General features: G+C 38.6%; 1 protein-coding gene across 1 annotated transcript; it reads left to right on the top strand.

The window, feature by feature from the left end:
- The first annotated feature begins 4,355 nt into the window (after positions 1-4,355).
- Positions 4,356-14,847, top strand: LOC148102794 (protein SSUH2 homolog). The gene is made up of 12 exons (XM_087840903.1): positions 4,356-4,455; positions 7,494-7,574; positions 7,650-7,725; positions 7,809-7,938; positions 9,090-9,150; positions 9,591-9,712; positions 9,957-10,019; positions 10,107-10,183; positions 10,472-10,564; positions 12,723-12,828; positions 13,173-13,280; positions 13,899-14,847. The coding sequence occupies exons 1-12, from the start codon at positions 4,371-4,373 to the stop codon at positions 14,037-14,039; spliced, it is 1,143 nt and encodes a 380-aa protein (XP_087697029.1). The 5' UTR covers positions 4,356-4,370; the 3' UTR covers positions 14,040-14,847.
- Positions 14,848-16,587: the final 1,740 nt, after the last annotated feature.

Below are 16,587 nucleotides of genomic sequence, written 5' to 3'. Positions count from 1 at the left end.
TCCTCAAGTTCTTGTTAACCACTCTTTCTCTCTCTCTTAGGGAAATCCTTTGCAGATGAATTTTGAGAGCTATGAACCTTTTAGTAATTTGGCCTCAACATCATATTTATCCATCCATCCATTCGCTTCCGCTTATCCTTTTCAGGGTCGCGGGGGGCGCTGGAGCCTATCCCAGCTGTCATAGGGCGAAAGGCGGGGTACACCCTGGACAGGTCGCCAGTCTGTCGCAGGGCCAACACACAGGGACAGACAACCATTCGCACTCACTTTCATTCACACATTCACACCTAGTGACAATTTGGATTATCCAATTAACCTATCCCCATAAGCTGCATGTCTTTGGACGGTGGGAGGAAGCCGGAGTACCCGGAGGGAACCCACGCAAACACGGGGAGAACATGCAAACTCCACACAGAAAGACCCCGGCCTGATGTTGGAATTGAACTCAGGACCTTCTTGCTGTGCGGCAACAGTGCTAACCACCGTGCCACCGTGCTGCCCATCATATTTATATAAAACTAAATTTTCAGTGAACATTTGAACCCCACTCGGTCGCGACAGATTGCCACCCCTTTCTGAGCCTGGTTCTGTCGGAGGTTTCTTCCTTTTAAAAGGGAGTTTTTCCTCCCCACTGTCGCCAAGTGCTTGCTCATAGGGGATTTGGGGGCTTTGTTAAAGCAAGTGCTGATAAGTTCAGTGGCATCAATTTCAGGACAATGTCAAATATGTAAATGGATGTTTCGTCATCAAGTGACGAAACATCCATTTAAAACATTCACCAGTTGTGTTTAGTTGTGTATAAATATGATTTCTGGGACACTAAGGACAAACACAGACTAATTTGTACAATTAGGGGAAAAAATAAATACAAAATTTAAATGAAATAGATAAATAGAATAAATAGTGTCATTGTTTCATTTAGATTTCAAATAGCACACCATTTTATGTCAACATATGTTTGTTACATTTGCAGTGCTGGTGTTATATTCTTATATTTCACATATTCACTGCTTCTTGGCTAGCTTTGTTGTCAGTTGTTATCCAATTTTAAAACTATAAAATAGAATAAAGACTATTTTTAGTTTTCTTTGTTAATAAAGAAATTTTTTAGAATTTTCAGAAAAACTAACGTTATACATAGCAAAATAAGTAAGTACAGAGTAATTAAAATTTTATTTGTATAGCACTTTTCAAGATAAAAATCACAGAGTACTTCAGAGAGAAATTAAAACATAAAAAATTAACCACAAGCAAGTTTTAACAGATACATTTGTAGCTGTTTTTTAAAAGAGATCAGTGAGTCCCAAGATCCCAAGCTCAAAGGGGGAGAGTTCGAGACTCTGGGGGCAACAGTTTGAAAAGCTCTGTCACTTTTTGTTTTCAGCCTCGTATGATGGACAACCAGCAAGCCCTGATCACATGATCTTAGGGACCTGCTGGTAATTTATGGACATTAAAGATCTCTGATATATGTCGATGCCTGTTCATGCAGAGCCCCTAATGTCAAAGTCATTCTTAAAGCACACTCTGAATTTATTGGGGAGCCACTGCAGCTGGATCAGCAGGGCTGTGACATGAGAGTACTTGGAAGACAAGGTCAGAAGCCTTGCAGCAGCATTCTGAACACCTTGCAGACGTTCCAAGGAGGCATTACATAAAGAAGTGAACAAAGAATTACAATAGTCCAAACGAGATGAAAAATGCATGTATGACAATTTCGAGTTCTGAGCATGACACAATGGACTCAGCACTTTTTCTTAAATGATAATAACAGGAGCAAACCAGAGATTTAGCATGAGCTTCCAAAGTCAGAGCTGACTCAAAGTTTACTCCAAGATCCGTAGTAGAGGATTTGCCAAATGTAGCAAGAGGACCTAAATTTTCCATAATCTTGGGCACAAATTTATCGGGAGCACAAACAAGGACTTTGGTTTTCTCCTCATTAAGTTGAAGAAAGTTATCATTCATCCAACCGCTAATGGAGTCTATGCGCCTATGCAAAATCTGTAGTTTGAAAACGTCTTGGGGCTGAAAGGAGATGTACAACTGAATATTATCTGTACGACACACCTAAGTGTTTTGCAATTTGGCACAATTTAAAAAGTTTTAATTTCTTCTGTAGAAATTAAACAGCAGAAATTAAGCTTTCTTGGTCATTTTTTGAAAAAAAACAACAGCCAACACCACTGTACACAACGGTAGAGTGGTGCATAATAACCAAGCGAATCATGCACAAAACAGATTTTAATGGAAAACTGTCCATGAAGTACACAGAGAGAGAGAGTTGTGCAGGAAGTGCGATTTTTATTTTGGTGGAAGCAAAACAGCAAAAGTAAGAGGGAAATAATGATATTTATTACATTTGAAGCATAGTTTTGATCTTCTTTTGCTGCTTGTTCATTCAGTTTTGGTTGAAGAGTGACAAAACCTGCAGCTTCAGAATCTGTGAGACGTTGGCTTTCAGCCCCGGCGGCGTGTCGGGTGGGGAGCCGACAACTCACGGATTTTGAAGTGTCGGGTCCGCACTTTGTGTTTACATCTTTGTGTGGAATCTTTTTACCTGCTTTCATTTGCTGTTTTAGCTGTTTGGTGGTTGTTGAAATAGCTTTAACCTGAGATTCTGGCAATTCTTACAAAATACACATTTATTTAGAAATCGATTCAGCATTTAATGAATCAATATTGCATTTTTCAAGCTATAATCAATTTGAATCAGAAAATCTTTTTTTTAAAACCCACTCCTATGAAATATTCACACCAGGCTATGTGACAACAACAGCAATGCCACATTCCTTCATCATTCATCATTCTTCCGTCCTTTTAATTACATGTAGCATGACTTTGCTGGACTATACATCATGCTTTGTTCTCAGATTGCCTGACTGTATAAAGTTAAAAAAAAAAAAAAAAAAAATCTACTCTACATTAGGCCTATAACCAAGGTAACATCTGACCCCACTTCCGGAAATCCCTTTATTGTGGCGGGAATGTACTCTGTATAACTTCCGGGTCAATCTGCTACACCTCCCCTGCTACATTTCATCCCAGAATGCATTGTGTGCATTGTGTCACTTAATCACTGCCTAGGCGTGCTGTAAAATGATTCAAATTAATAAATTATTCGTAGTTTTATGTAAGGGGATGTTGTAACACTTCTAAAATATGTTACAACCCACCCCACCTCTGTCATCAATTGTTTAGCTAACTGTATTAGCATAGTTACCCCGAGGGGGTGCATCACAGTTTATCTATGAAATCAGAATTTAATCTCTTATAAGCCATATCATTTTATCTGCAAACAAAGTTTTGTGTTGTTACATCAAAACCCTTTTTCTCAGTAAAATCAATCTGCATGCCCTATTTCTAGCCCTTAAGTCAGGGATAGAAGTGGGTAAACACTGAAATGATCACATGACTCCTATCTTATTGTTGATTGATGGAATTGGGGGTGTTGCAACTGTCCCAATGTTGCAACCATACCCCCCTACATACCCTGTCCAGGTCTCTCTTGGAAATTAGGATTTTTATATTATATTTTTTTTCTTACATGTAATTTGCATTTTTATTTTGAAAGGCGTTTTTTTTCTGGAAAATTGGGTCTTTTGCAACTAAAGGTTATTAGAAAATGCACTCAAAGCAGGTGCTTTCAGGTTTTGCCAAAAAATGATTGGTATTCAAACAGCTGTAAACAGGTTTTTAGCCTATAATCTGTCAAACAAATGTCACACAAATCCCTCAGGGATTATATCAAATCATTATAAGCCAGAAGGAACATTGGTAGAAGCTGCGATCAGTTTCCGGGTTAAAAAAAACGTCATTGACAAGTGAGGATAAGGGGGCAAGAGGGGAGCAGAAATTGCGACAAATGTAAAATCACAATTCTATAGAAATATTTTACATATTCATTAGGATACGTACAATAACTCAAAGTCAAAATTGTGTCAATCCAGTTGGATGCAGTCTATTCATCAATATTGGTAAATGTATTACAAATAGAAAAAAACATTGAAAAGTTGGATTTAGATCAGGTTTCGGCACAAAAGACCCCAACGGCCGCGTTTATACATTTATGAAATGATGATGAACTGAGTTCTAATAGTAAAGTAGAAAAAGCGGGATTTGTTTCTTGCCAAAGCCATTGGTGTATCACAATATAATGCTTGTTTTTCTGCGCTTAAAAACAGCCTTAACTGCAGCCACAGGATAGACCCTGGTCAGCTGTTTATTGAGCGAGTCACAAGCACACCGCAGGAAAAATAAAGATTTACAGTTTTTCGATTGTTTGCATTCACTGCTTCTATCTTTGGTCGTTAACTCGGGTAGGCGGGTCTGCTCTCCCACCAGGGGGCGTTCCGAATTTCACTATTTAAATGCGGTTCTGGACGACTCTAACTGTAACGGATTCTCTGAGGCTGATATCAGCGTGGTTGATCTGCAGCAGAATGAACAGCTCAGGTAGGAACGGCAGCACAGGACACACCAGCAGGCTGAGGAACCACCACGACACTGACCACAGAACCCCTGCGGGCTATTCAAAGGCGCAGACGCAGGGGTCGGTTCCTGATAGTCGGCGCTGAAACGCTGTTACTTCTATTAAAAAACATTCAGTGCGAAGATTAAGAAGTCAGAATCATGTTAAACTTCATCATTCACTAAACTGCATTCGTTTGCTTCTTCAGTCTATTTTAGTTTTTAAAAGAGGAGCTCCAAACATGATCCACTTGTTTTCCTTTTTGACAGTAAACTGCAGATGAAACTCATCAAGCCACCTGAACCTTGTTTCCTGAAGAATTTGATGCAGATGTTTGCCTTTGTAGTGGACAAAAAAGAAAGAAAAGCAGAAAGAAAGTGGATTTGGGAGGAAAATGCGAATTAACAGGATCTTTCTGTTTTGTACTTTGTGCAATTTCTTTTCTGTAATTTTGCACATTTATTTCTTACAATTACAATTCCAAAGAGTCATACTGACATATTTCTATCATTAACGTCAGCAGTGTTTCGTTATCATGTAGAAAAACTAAGAGATACTATAAGACTTACATGCATTTCTTTTAGATTGATGCATTTCAGCTAAATGTGTAGTTAAACTTATTTCTATTGTTCGAAGGGCCAGTGGTCCTTAAATTTAAAATGGGGTGAGTGTGGCCCAAGTTTTAAAATTTGTTTGCCATCCCTGCTTTAGACTTAACAAATAAGGACACATATGGATTGCTAAACTCTGAAAGAGAAAACAAGGTCAGATTTTCAGTAACTGATTTAAAAATAAGTTTAATCAACTCAAGTGAAGAAAGGGAGTGCAGACCTAATATAATGTGCTCAATTTAGGCATAATGAAAGTCAGAAAATAATCAGTGATGTAAATAATAATAATACATGATAATAAATAATCTTTTGAGACAAAGACCAAATAGTATTTTGAGATTAAAGTTGAAATGTAGAGATTAAATTTGTTGTTTTGAGTCAAACAACTGGTACGGCTTCTATACCCTTTTCAAAATGCTGTGTTTGCATGAGTTATTGAAACCATACTGAGGATATACTGTTTTAGCACATACACACTAGTAACAAGTATAAGGGCGTTGAAGAGATGGTGCAGAAAACAGCATCTGGTCAGAAAGAAAAATAACACTAACCTAGAATAGTTCACCATATTTATACAAAATTAAATAGCTGTAAATGGACAGATGCAAGGATATGGATGTTAACACTGTCATGTTGAGAGAGCTAATCAAGTTGTTTTACTAGTTTCAGTTTTTGGAGTCTTTGTTTCTAGATACTGACCTCGTGCCTTCGTCTGTAATCCCTCATGTGTCAGGTTAACGTAATCATTGATTCTTGAGTTGCTGGAACGGGTGATGGAGTCCTTCAGAGTCTGTGACAAAATATTAAAGTCTGTCCGGGGCTTTAGGGGCTGTCTGCACCATTATTACCCTTTTCAGAGATCAATGCAGTTTCTTGTCATATCAGTGTTTGTTTTTTGGAAATGTTTGTTAAAATTAAGAGATAAGAGAGAAAATGGTAAAAGAAACCTGAACAAAAAATGTTTACTCTAACACTGAAAATGGGGGTAGTATACTACCCCCATTATCATACTTGTCATACAACAAACATGTTTGAAACTCTTTATTGCATGAGGGGGTAGCAACGGATATCCTTGCATCTTTAAAATCTGTGGGGTTTATTTCTTCTGACCAGATGCAGCTTTCTGCACCATCGTAGTTATCACATTTTACTTTTACATTTTACATTTCACATTTACTTATCACATATCACAGAAGGTGAATAATTTCCTTCTAACTAAAACTGATTCTGAAGAACGATTTCACTAACTTATCTACACAAGTCGGTTTGTAGAGGGTATCGCAGCCATGGCAGTTTGTCCTGAAACAAGAACTGTTCAACAGAGTATACCCTTCTGTGTACTTAGAATAGAATAGAATAATCCTTTAATTGTCCCACAAGGGAAAATTTGGTTTTGACAGCAGCCAGAAAGACACATATACAAACAAACAGTACACAGGACACAGAACAGAAACATACACAATTTTTTAACTTTTTAATTTTTTTTTTTTTTTAACACAATTTAAATCCTCTGTCTCTCTTTCTTCATTGTCGGGTTGTCTGTATATCTCATGTCATGTCACTGCAAGTCTCAGGATTGTTTTCATGCTTCATGTTTGTGTTCATGTTCATGTTCATGTTTCTGGTCACCATTTTCGCATGCACTGAGTTCCATGTCATAGTTTTCATATTGAGTTTAGGTTATTCCAGTTTAGGCTTTCCTTTTTCCCCCAACTCGCCTTGCCTTGTTTTCTCTTTTGGAAATCAGCCTCAATAAAAGGCCCGGCTTTTGTTACACCTCATTCCCTCTCCCGTGTCTGCTTTTGGGTTCACACTGCAAATACACCAGCCCACCTGGCCGTGGCTAACCATAGTGTGGGCATAATCATTTTTCATTGCACCAAACATTCTTCTGTGCAGGAACAGTCTTATTCAGCTCCAGCTATTCAATTCAATTCAGTTTTATAGCACCAAATCACAACAACAGTTGTCTCAAGACAATTTTCATTTGAAGTTAAAAATCCTACAATAATGCAGACAAAACAGAAAAAAAAACAATCAGGGAACCTCCTATGAGCATGCACTTTGGCTACAGTGGTAAAGAAAAAAAACCTTTTAAATGGAAGGAACCTCTGGCTGAACCAGGCCCACGGAGGCGCAGCCATCTGCCATGACTGTTTGGGGTGAGAGGAGGAAGACAAGACAAAAACACACTGTGGAAGAGAGCAACAGGTTAATAATAACTGATGATTAAATGCAAAGTAGTGTATAAACATATAGTGAGTGGGGGAAAAAACCTGAGTAAATAAGAAACACTCAGTGCATCATGGGAATCTCCCAGCAGCCTAGATCTTTTGCAGCATAACTAAGGGAAGATTCAGGGTCACCTGATCCATTTGGTTTAATTTTTTGTTTCTTGTTTTTCATTCCAGCTATGTACCCACATGTCATGGCACCCCAAGCCAACATGTTTGTCAATGTCCCCGGCTATGAAGGCACTGTGCCAGGAGGAGGTAAGAAAAGCCCGGTTCACATAATTCCTAACATTAATGCTGTTGATGTTACTTGAAAATTTGTCATTGATGCAGGAGGTTTCCTGCCTCCTCCCATGCCCATGGAGCCAGTAGCCCCACCCCAACCCGCCCCTGAAAATCCCGAATGGAGGTACGACATATTATCTGTGTTTCTGAGCTGCTCACCAGCCAGTAGAATATTCTGGTTTAACACAGAGTTTATGTGTTTTGTAGCATCCCCTCTCTGTCTGAGGATGAGGCTCGGGAGGCATTCAAGAAATTTGTGTCATCTCATATCTGCTACAGTGAAGATCCAGTCACTCAGGGAGTCATCACCTCCATGGAGCCATTCAACACATTTAGGGTGATTAAATGTTCCACCATCACCACCATCAGTGATGCTGTGGACTGAGTTACCTCCATATCTGCCTTTACTATCTTGATCAGTCTGTTGCAGAGCTCTGGTTTGAGATGCTTTTATCCATACTTTTCCAAACATTTGACCAAAGGACATAATTGAATGATAATGAACTGTTGAAACATGCATAATGAATTTTTTGGTAGGACTTTCTATTACAGCTAGGTAATACAGGGGTAGTAGTAGGGTAACAAGGGGGAAAAAAGTGTAATAATGTGGTAATTTAAGTTTTTACTATGCAATTACCAAAGTAATAACCACTTAATATCTAAGTAATATCATGGTAGCAACAGTGGTTACAGTTGAGTAATATTGCCCAGAAATGTATGTAATAGGATAATGAGAACCCAAAAACTGCATATAATAATATGGAAATACAGCTCCACAATAAAGTGGAGTCACAAGGAAGAAACAAGAATGCTATAATGCAGTAATTTGGTTTAAGTTATTACCCCTCAATTACCTGTGGTAGTTTCTGTGTAAAAAGCATGAAACAGAGCTGCAAAATGCAAAACCACCTGTTTAAATTTAATAACATATGAAGAACCTATTAAAGCAAAAAAGTGTGTGATTATTATCTGAAAACAACCGTGGCAGTTTGCCTAATAAAACAGGAAATACAGCTGCAACATGCAAAAAACACATTTAAAACAAATACCTTGTAGGTTAACTTGTTAACCTACTATTACCCCTTTAATACTGAGCTGTAATAGAAAGTGCGACCAGCTTTTAGTAAGTGTCCAGAGCTGCTGAAGTAGTAGTTTGCCAGAACTTTTCATCATATCCTCAAGACTCTTGCAAGAAGCTCAAAGAATATGGAATACTGGTTCCAAGTATTTACCACAAAATTTGTTATGCAGTAATATGATGCCCAGTTATATGGCAACAACCCGGAAATACATTGCATGGTATAATGTGCGATACTGATTGGGTTTAACAAATTTTGTGTAGGATTTAATGGGAGAGACATTTCTTGCACATGATGCACAGAAACCTATGTTTCACTTTCACTCTGATGTGAAATATAGAGAAATTAGCACAGTAATGTTATCAGCAAATCCAGTTTCTCTCAGTAAAGTCTGTTTTTTGTTCCTTAGTACCGTCTGGAGACATTCACTGAGTCCAGGTCAACTGACTGGGCCCACAAACCACATGAAGGTAAACGCACATTTTCATTTTGTTAAATCAAAACCTGATGTGGAGCCATTAAAATGTTCATTTTCATTTGTTTCATTGAGCCACCATGTTCTGTTATTATAGAGCAAGGCTGGATGCTTTTTAATCTGATGGTAGAGTTTTGTTGTTTCCTGTTACCAAACCACATTTTTCACTTTGTTCTTGACCACACTCAAAGTTTATGGCCTTGTGAGGGATTAAAAACAATAGTGTGATACTCAGAGCCTATTATGAATCAAACCCCAGAACAACTGATTAATAAATAGTGTTTTACCTGAAAGAGTTAAACCTGGAAATTTGCTTTGGTTTTCATAACAAATGCCTCTTTTATTGATCCTTGCATAAATCTACTGACAATGCAGTAACTTACTATACTAGTAGTTTATTGACTGTCATTTTCTGTGATCTCGTGTATTCAAAAGGTGAGCCTGCTGACTTTTACACCCAGCCCGCTCCACGACCATGGGAGGTCCAGGCCACACCCCCCAAACTTTTCAGTGACCACACAGATAAGATCCGGGTGCCCTACACGTCCTCCGTCAAGGTGGCTGAATAACAAAAGCTATCTATCAAAGTGCTGGGTTACCTGCAGTTTAGTTCTGAGCTTTAAGCTTGAAGATATATATACTTAAAGAATTTTCCAGATGAATTTTGATGGATCTTTAGTTGTCCATGAGATGGTTCTACAGCTCATCTTTTCCTGAGTTTATTGAGGCTTTAAAACCATGAACATGTGAAATTCTTTTACCTTTTGCTCATTTTTAACTTTTTTTTGTGTTTGTGTTTAGGAATGCCACACGTGCCATGCAGCAGGTACTGAGCAATGCAAGGAGTGCAGTGGAAGTGGAAAAGTAAGGAAACTCTCAATAGTAAATAATAAGACATGAAAAGTCTGATCAAGTTACAATTAAAACATTTGCTTTTTTGTGTCGTTGTAGAAAGCTTGCCTGATGTGTAATGGTGGGGCAAAGTCCGATCCAGCCTGCACTCACTGTAATGGCACAGGCAAAGACAGGTACTGAATGGTCACACAAACTGAAAATAAAACAGAAAAAATACCAGTTTTATGACTGTGCATATGTTGGGGATATACGATTAATTACAGTAACTAATTAGATGCTTAGATTAAAATGCCCTAAAAATGTCTAAGCAAAGAAATGCTGCAAAAAGTAAAAGTTCAGTAATTTTTTAAAATAATAATAGAAGTAAAAATAAACAAATACCATATTTAAAAAAAATAAAGCAAAATCTGTAATGTCTGTAAGTAACCAAAATAATGAGTCATGTGTCTGTGTGTGTTTAGGTGTACAAAGTGTGATGGTAGGGGGAAAAAGCAATGTGAAACCTGTAAAGGAAAACGTCAACTGCTGACTTACATTGAGCTAAAAGTGGAATGGTGAGTACAACAGCAGTTTCAATGTTCCTATATTTCAGTGACTTTATCAGAGTCCTTGAAGATTGGGTTCTTCAAGTGTCTTTTAGGAGTCATTTGGAAAACTCATATGGTCCTGGAGGAGGTTTCAGAAGTATATAAAAAGTTTTTATACATTTCAATTCATTTAACCTGTTTGGTAGATATCCATGAATTATTTCCGGCATTAAAATGGTCCATGGAGAAGTTTTAGAAGGCTTTGAAAAGTCAGCGGAAATTAATAAGGTCCTGAGTTCAACTCACCATCTGGTCAGGGAGTGTGAATGTTCTCTGTGGGTACTCGGTAGGGCCGGACCATATCATACCGTTCACAGTAATACCGGTATAATGTTGGGCAACGATAAGAAAATGAAATATCGCGATAGAATATGGGTAAAACGCGCATGCGCAGTGCCTTTGTTTTCATATGCACATGGCGGAAAAAGCATGGCGGCGGCGAAGAATGAGAAGGGTGAAAGCGGATCGTTGAATAAAACAGATGAACCAGAATTGGCTTGTAAAAATGCTGCAACTTCAGTGGTGTGGAACTGGGTTTGCTTTAGTCCGTCAGATACACAACAAAGCACTATTTTTGGTAGAGCGTGCTAGCGGGCCGTCGTTATTACCGTGTTGTTTGGAAAATACACCACACTTAAAATCAATCCTTTGATTTTTCTGAAAGTCGACAGTGCCCCTTATAATCCCGTGTGCCTTATGTACAAATTCTAGTTTTGTTTACTGACCTCGAAACGATTTTATGTCGTACACGGTGCTAGAAAATCTGTCAAATGTTTCGGTATGACTAAGCTACGAACCCGCACGGCTATCATAGGCAGGCGCCTCGCGGAGTGATACGTACTGTGCTTCAACATAATATTACTGTATGGTGTGTGTATAACCTCTTTTTAAGTTTTGTGGATATTATACATGGTTAGCTGAGGATATGTCGGCCAATTTCCACTGGAAATGCCTTTTGGTTAAACTGTCAGCAAGGAATTTGCACTGTTAATTTTTTATATTAAATAACTTTAATGCATATAAAAAACAGCTGCTTGTTTAAGTGAAAATGCATTGATGTTTAGTTTTTGCACTAATAAAGTTGTGGAGTTGTAAAGTATTTTGTCTAGTGTCAATTATATTGTCAGTTATATCGTTATCGCAAATTTTCAAATGTATATTGTGATAAATATTTTTGGTCATATCGCCCTGCTCTAGTACTCGGGCCTCCTCCCACATCCAAGGATTGGGGTTAGGTTAACTGGTGATTATAAATTGCCCTTGGGTGTGAACGGTTGTCTCTCTGTGTTAACCCTGTGACAGACTAGCAGTCTTTCCAAGGTGTACCCCGCGTCTTCACCTATGGTAGCTTGAATAGGCTCAAGCTCCGATGCAACCCTGATAAGAACAAGCAGAAGAGATATGATTGTGAAGGTTCTTGGTTATCCATGTCATCATTGTCTAAAGAAAAGACGTTTCACCTCTCATCTGAGATAAGAGTTCTTTAGAAATAAGCGGAAGAGAATTAATGGTGGTTTGACAGATGCTTTGGTGCCCTCTAGTCAATAAAGATCAAAATTACATGCTGCAAGTTGATTGTTTAAAGCTTACCGAAGAACTAATCCCTCACCAAGAATAAGACATATTTATAATCATGATCAAAGCACCAGAGAATAAGAAAATAATCCATAATGTAAAAATAAACCAAAACATAAGAAATTCAAAATGCTGGGTCGAAACGACCCAGAACCGTGACAGTCAATGGCTGTGAACAAAGAGAAACTTGTAAATAACTCATGAAAGAATAAAGTTACGTTGAAACCAAGCACACCATTGTTTTTCTTGTGACATTACCAATAAGTTTGATGTGTCACATGGCCCTCTTCCTATTGAAAAAACTAAAGTTGTATCCAAGATGGCCGACGTCTAAATGGCCACCATGGTCACCACCCATCTTGAGGAGTTTGCCCCCTCACATATACTAATGTGCCACAAACAGGACTTTAATATCACCAACCATTCCCATGTTATTACGGTGTATCCATATAAATGGCCCACCCTGTAGAGTGTGTGTTACATCAGTATTATATTTTATATTTGATGGATACAGCATGAATATAGTTCATATCTGTGTGTTTGTGTTTAGGAAAAACCACGTGGAAGATCATCTGGTGGAGCAGAGCTGTGGTCTGAAGAGTGGTAACCTGCGCTCAGTAAAAGGGAAGGAGCTGTTCAAGAGCAGCCAGAACCTGGTAAACACACACACACACACACACACACACACACACACACACACACACACACACACACACACACACACACACACAATGTAGCTTCACTTTGAATCCTAATACCAAAATTTCATACAAAAAACTACATCTCAGTAATTTCACACAGTCGTTTGGAATGTTGTATTCTATGTTTGAAATGTTAAAATGTTGAAATAATCTCCATAAATTAAACATAAAGCCACTGCAGGAACTCACCTCAGACAGGTGTAGTTGAGATAAATGTAAAGGAAAGGTTGGGGAGAAGGAAAACACATTGCTGGGGTTAGCTGTGTGAATATTGTGAATTAAACTCTTTCTTCTCTCAGGTCTACCCACTGCTTGGGTTTAAACCGCAAGCAGTCTCTCAGGCCTCTGAGCGTCTGATCAAAGAACATCAAACTAAGTATGGCCAAACCTCCAGGATTCTGCAGCAGGTAGGCCGACACACAGCTCAAGAGAAAAATTAGGAACCATCTTCTCCAGTAGTGGAGGGAAAGAAAACAGCTATTCTTGTTCCATCAGCAGTTAGTTCTAGTTGAAATATAATTGATTCGAGCTGAAATTCCATTATTTGTAGTTGAAGCAGCAAGGAAAATGTGCAAAGTTTACTTTAGACTTCTGTTTTGAGTCTATAGGCTATAGTGTAGTCACCCCCAGTGGCCAGCCTGTGTCGGTGTGCCTGTGTTACTCTGCAATTTATTGCTTTCCTCTGCAAAGTATTTAACTTAACTGATTCCTCAGTTAGTCAATAGAAAAATCAATAGACTGTTCAATTACTCAAGTAATTGACTGCTACAGAAGCTCGAGGGATAAGGTGACCTATGAAGATAACTAAAGCCATCTTGAATGATTTGATGGTGGTTGAAGAGCTAGCTGTTATATAAACACTCAAAAAAGGGGAATTAATTGTTGGAATTTTTGTTAAAGAAAAGGACATAAAGGTTTGAAGTCAATGCTAAGCTATGCTAAAGTATTCTGACTCAAGCTGACGCGCTCTGATATTGTTGAAAGTTTTCCTTCAATATGAATCCCTCCATCTCTCTCTCTTTCAGAGGCAGGCGGTCGAGCTGATCCCCATCACTCAGGTGAACTACAAGTGGAAAGACAAGAACTACGTCTACTACGTGTACGGCAACGAGTGCAAAGTCAGTGCTGACGACTACCCAGAGACCTGCTGCTGCATCATCCTGTAGACCACAGGTGTCTGGTGTCCTGCAAGTTTTAGTGAGTCCTCGATCCAACACAGCTGATTTAAAGGCTAAATTACCTCCTCAACATGTGTTGAAGTTCTCCAGAGGTCTGGTAATAAACTAATCATTTGATTCAGGTGTGTTGACCCAGGGTGAGATCTAAAACCTGCAGGACACTGACCCTCGAGACCTGGAGTTCGACACCCCTGCTGTAGACTGACAAATACACACAGCTGAAAGCAATTAAACATGTACTCATTCTTCTCTTTTTTTAACATCAGTCTTCCTTTTTCCATATATCATGATTTCATTTATTAGGGCAAGAAAAGCAAACCATACCTGTGTTAAAAAAAAATAACAGTATCTAGTATTCTGTTCAACATTTTCTTAAAATAAAAAAATTAAATAAAATAAAAAAATAAAAACACTATACTGTGGAGGTATCAAAGGATGACACGAGAGATCCCAATATTTTACTCCAATTTTAATCTCGGCTTCTCACAACTGAACACTCGAGGTGCCAAAAACCTAACCCTCTCACTTCCGAGCCATCACACATTTCTTGACACAGTAGAGCCATTTGTGTATTGCAACCAGTTTAACACAGCGCTAGTTGTCTGTGCCTAAAAACTGCGTCATATTGAAAAATTTATTAAAACTCATGCTTGACAATTGACATGACTTTCTCAATGGATTCCTCTTTTTGGAAACCTGGGCTAAATTTGTGTGCATGTGTTTATCTCATTCCACTGCATAAATCTAGAGAAGGATATTTCTGGTCAAATTCAACATGCTCAATGGAATATAACATTGCATAAAAATTAAAAATCATCTCTGATCGTTGACATGAAATTGTCAGTTGAATACTTCTCTGGGTTACCTTCTCTACATGTGTGCCAACTTTCATCACAAAATGCTGCAAGATTCCAGCGAACATTTCTACTCAAATTCAACAAGGTTATTTTAATCAACAACAAAAATTACAAAATAAAATCATTTTTGATAGTTGACAGGAAATTCCCTACAAATTCTTCTTCCCTGCAACTCACACTACATGTCTGCAAAGTTTCACCTCCAGCCACTGCAACTCTTCTTTTTTTTCCCCTTTATTGGGCAAAAAGGCAAAAACCACTTTCCTTGGTGGTGTTGATCCCCACCAATACTGGAAGTCTGGATTGGCTGTCTGATCCTATCAGTCAGTGCAGAGCTTAGATGAAGCCGATGTGTGAGGGGACTTGCCCAGTTGTAACTGCCTCAAAAGCCCAATAGGGCTACTTCCTCTGATACACACCAAAGTGTGAGTAGACTTGCAGGCCCAGCAGCTCTCCTGTAGCTCAGTGCACTTGGTAACTAATGGGGCTAAATTTAGTGCCTTGGACAACTGAGCCCTAAGGATCTTTTAGTTTTAAAGGTTTGTAGTAGCCAGTAAGAACACGTCACACATTTTTATGGTTTTATAACATTAGAATCCTTCTATTTTACAATTTCTTCGTGAATTTGGGGTATTGTGATTCATTGTGTTTTTGAGCATGATAGTTCCCTTTAGGGTTTATTATAGCCTCTGTCTCTGTTTATATTGGAGTGTTTATTTATGTCAGGGGTGGGAGAACTCCAGCAACAACAGGAACACTGAAGCTCATCGCATTGATCAAGCAGGACTCATGATCTTCACCAGCAGCTCCCTCACAGGGAAATCTTCAGCACTCCTCCGTAGGCCCGCCCCAGGAGATGGATAAACCCAGCATTTCATGAACACTGTGATGAGACCTTTGGTTTGTGTAATGTTATAAATACTCGGATACTCCCCAGAGGCTGCAGGCTTTTACATAAAGATATTATATTCCGTCCTGTAGAAAGTTATATATTTAAAAATATACGATCCTCTCTGGTTACTCTGGTATGAATAACTCTGAATCACTTTATGGTAAATAACACACCATCTGCAAAAAACTGAAAGAATTCCAGATCACAAGTTTGTAGCTCGACATACAAGTGGTGACCTTTGACCTTCATCCGGTTTCTTTAATCGTGTCAGAGAAAATCAAATATGCTCTTCATGCAGCTGAGTACATCAAGTGTTTAAAACGGACGATGTGCAGGTCTGAGCAGCTCTCTGAAACACCAAACAGGTCCTGTTAATGCTGATATAGTGACAGAGTTACAGGGGTGAGTAATCCTTTTGACTTTTTGTCTTTAACTTTATAAAACAGCTGCAGCTTTCACTGACAGCACATGTGGTAATTTTGCAGTTAACATGTGAACATGCTGGATGATCTGTCTGCTGTCACTGGTTGGTGCTGAGGTCTGAATCTGAGGGCAGCTCCTGTAATCACAACGAGAACAGAATCATCACAAACTGAAATATAAAGTTTATTTCTCAAAGTTCTGCACAGGAGCTGAAGCAGAATGCAGCCTGTTGCATTTACAGTATAATGCTTGTAATAAAAGTACAGTAACGGTAATTAGTGACTGAGCAACCTGGGGCGTTTCTCTTGATTTCTTTAGTAAATTCATTCACCTGCACGGATTAGCTAAACAAGTTTCCCCGACA

Source organism: Neolamprologus brichardi, chromosome 5, assembly GCF_056152115.1.
Source record: "Neolamprologus brichardi isolate AB-2024 chromosome 5, ASM5615211v1, whole genome shotgun sequence".
NCBI lineage: Eukaryota > Metazoa > Chordata > Actinopteri > Cichliformes > Cichlidae > Neolamprologus > Neolamprologus brichardi.
The sequence above is the reverse complement of the archived record's forward strand: the minus strand, read 5'-3'. Positions and strand labels throughout refer to the sequence as shown.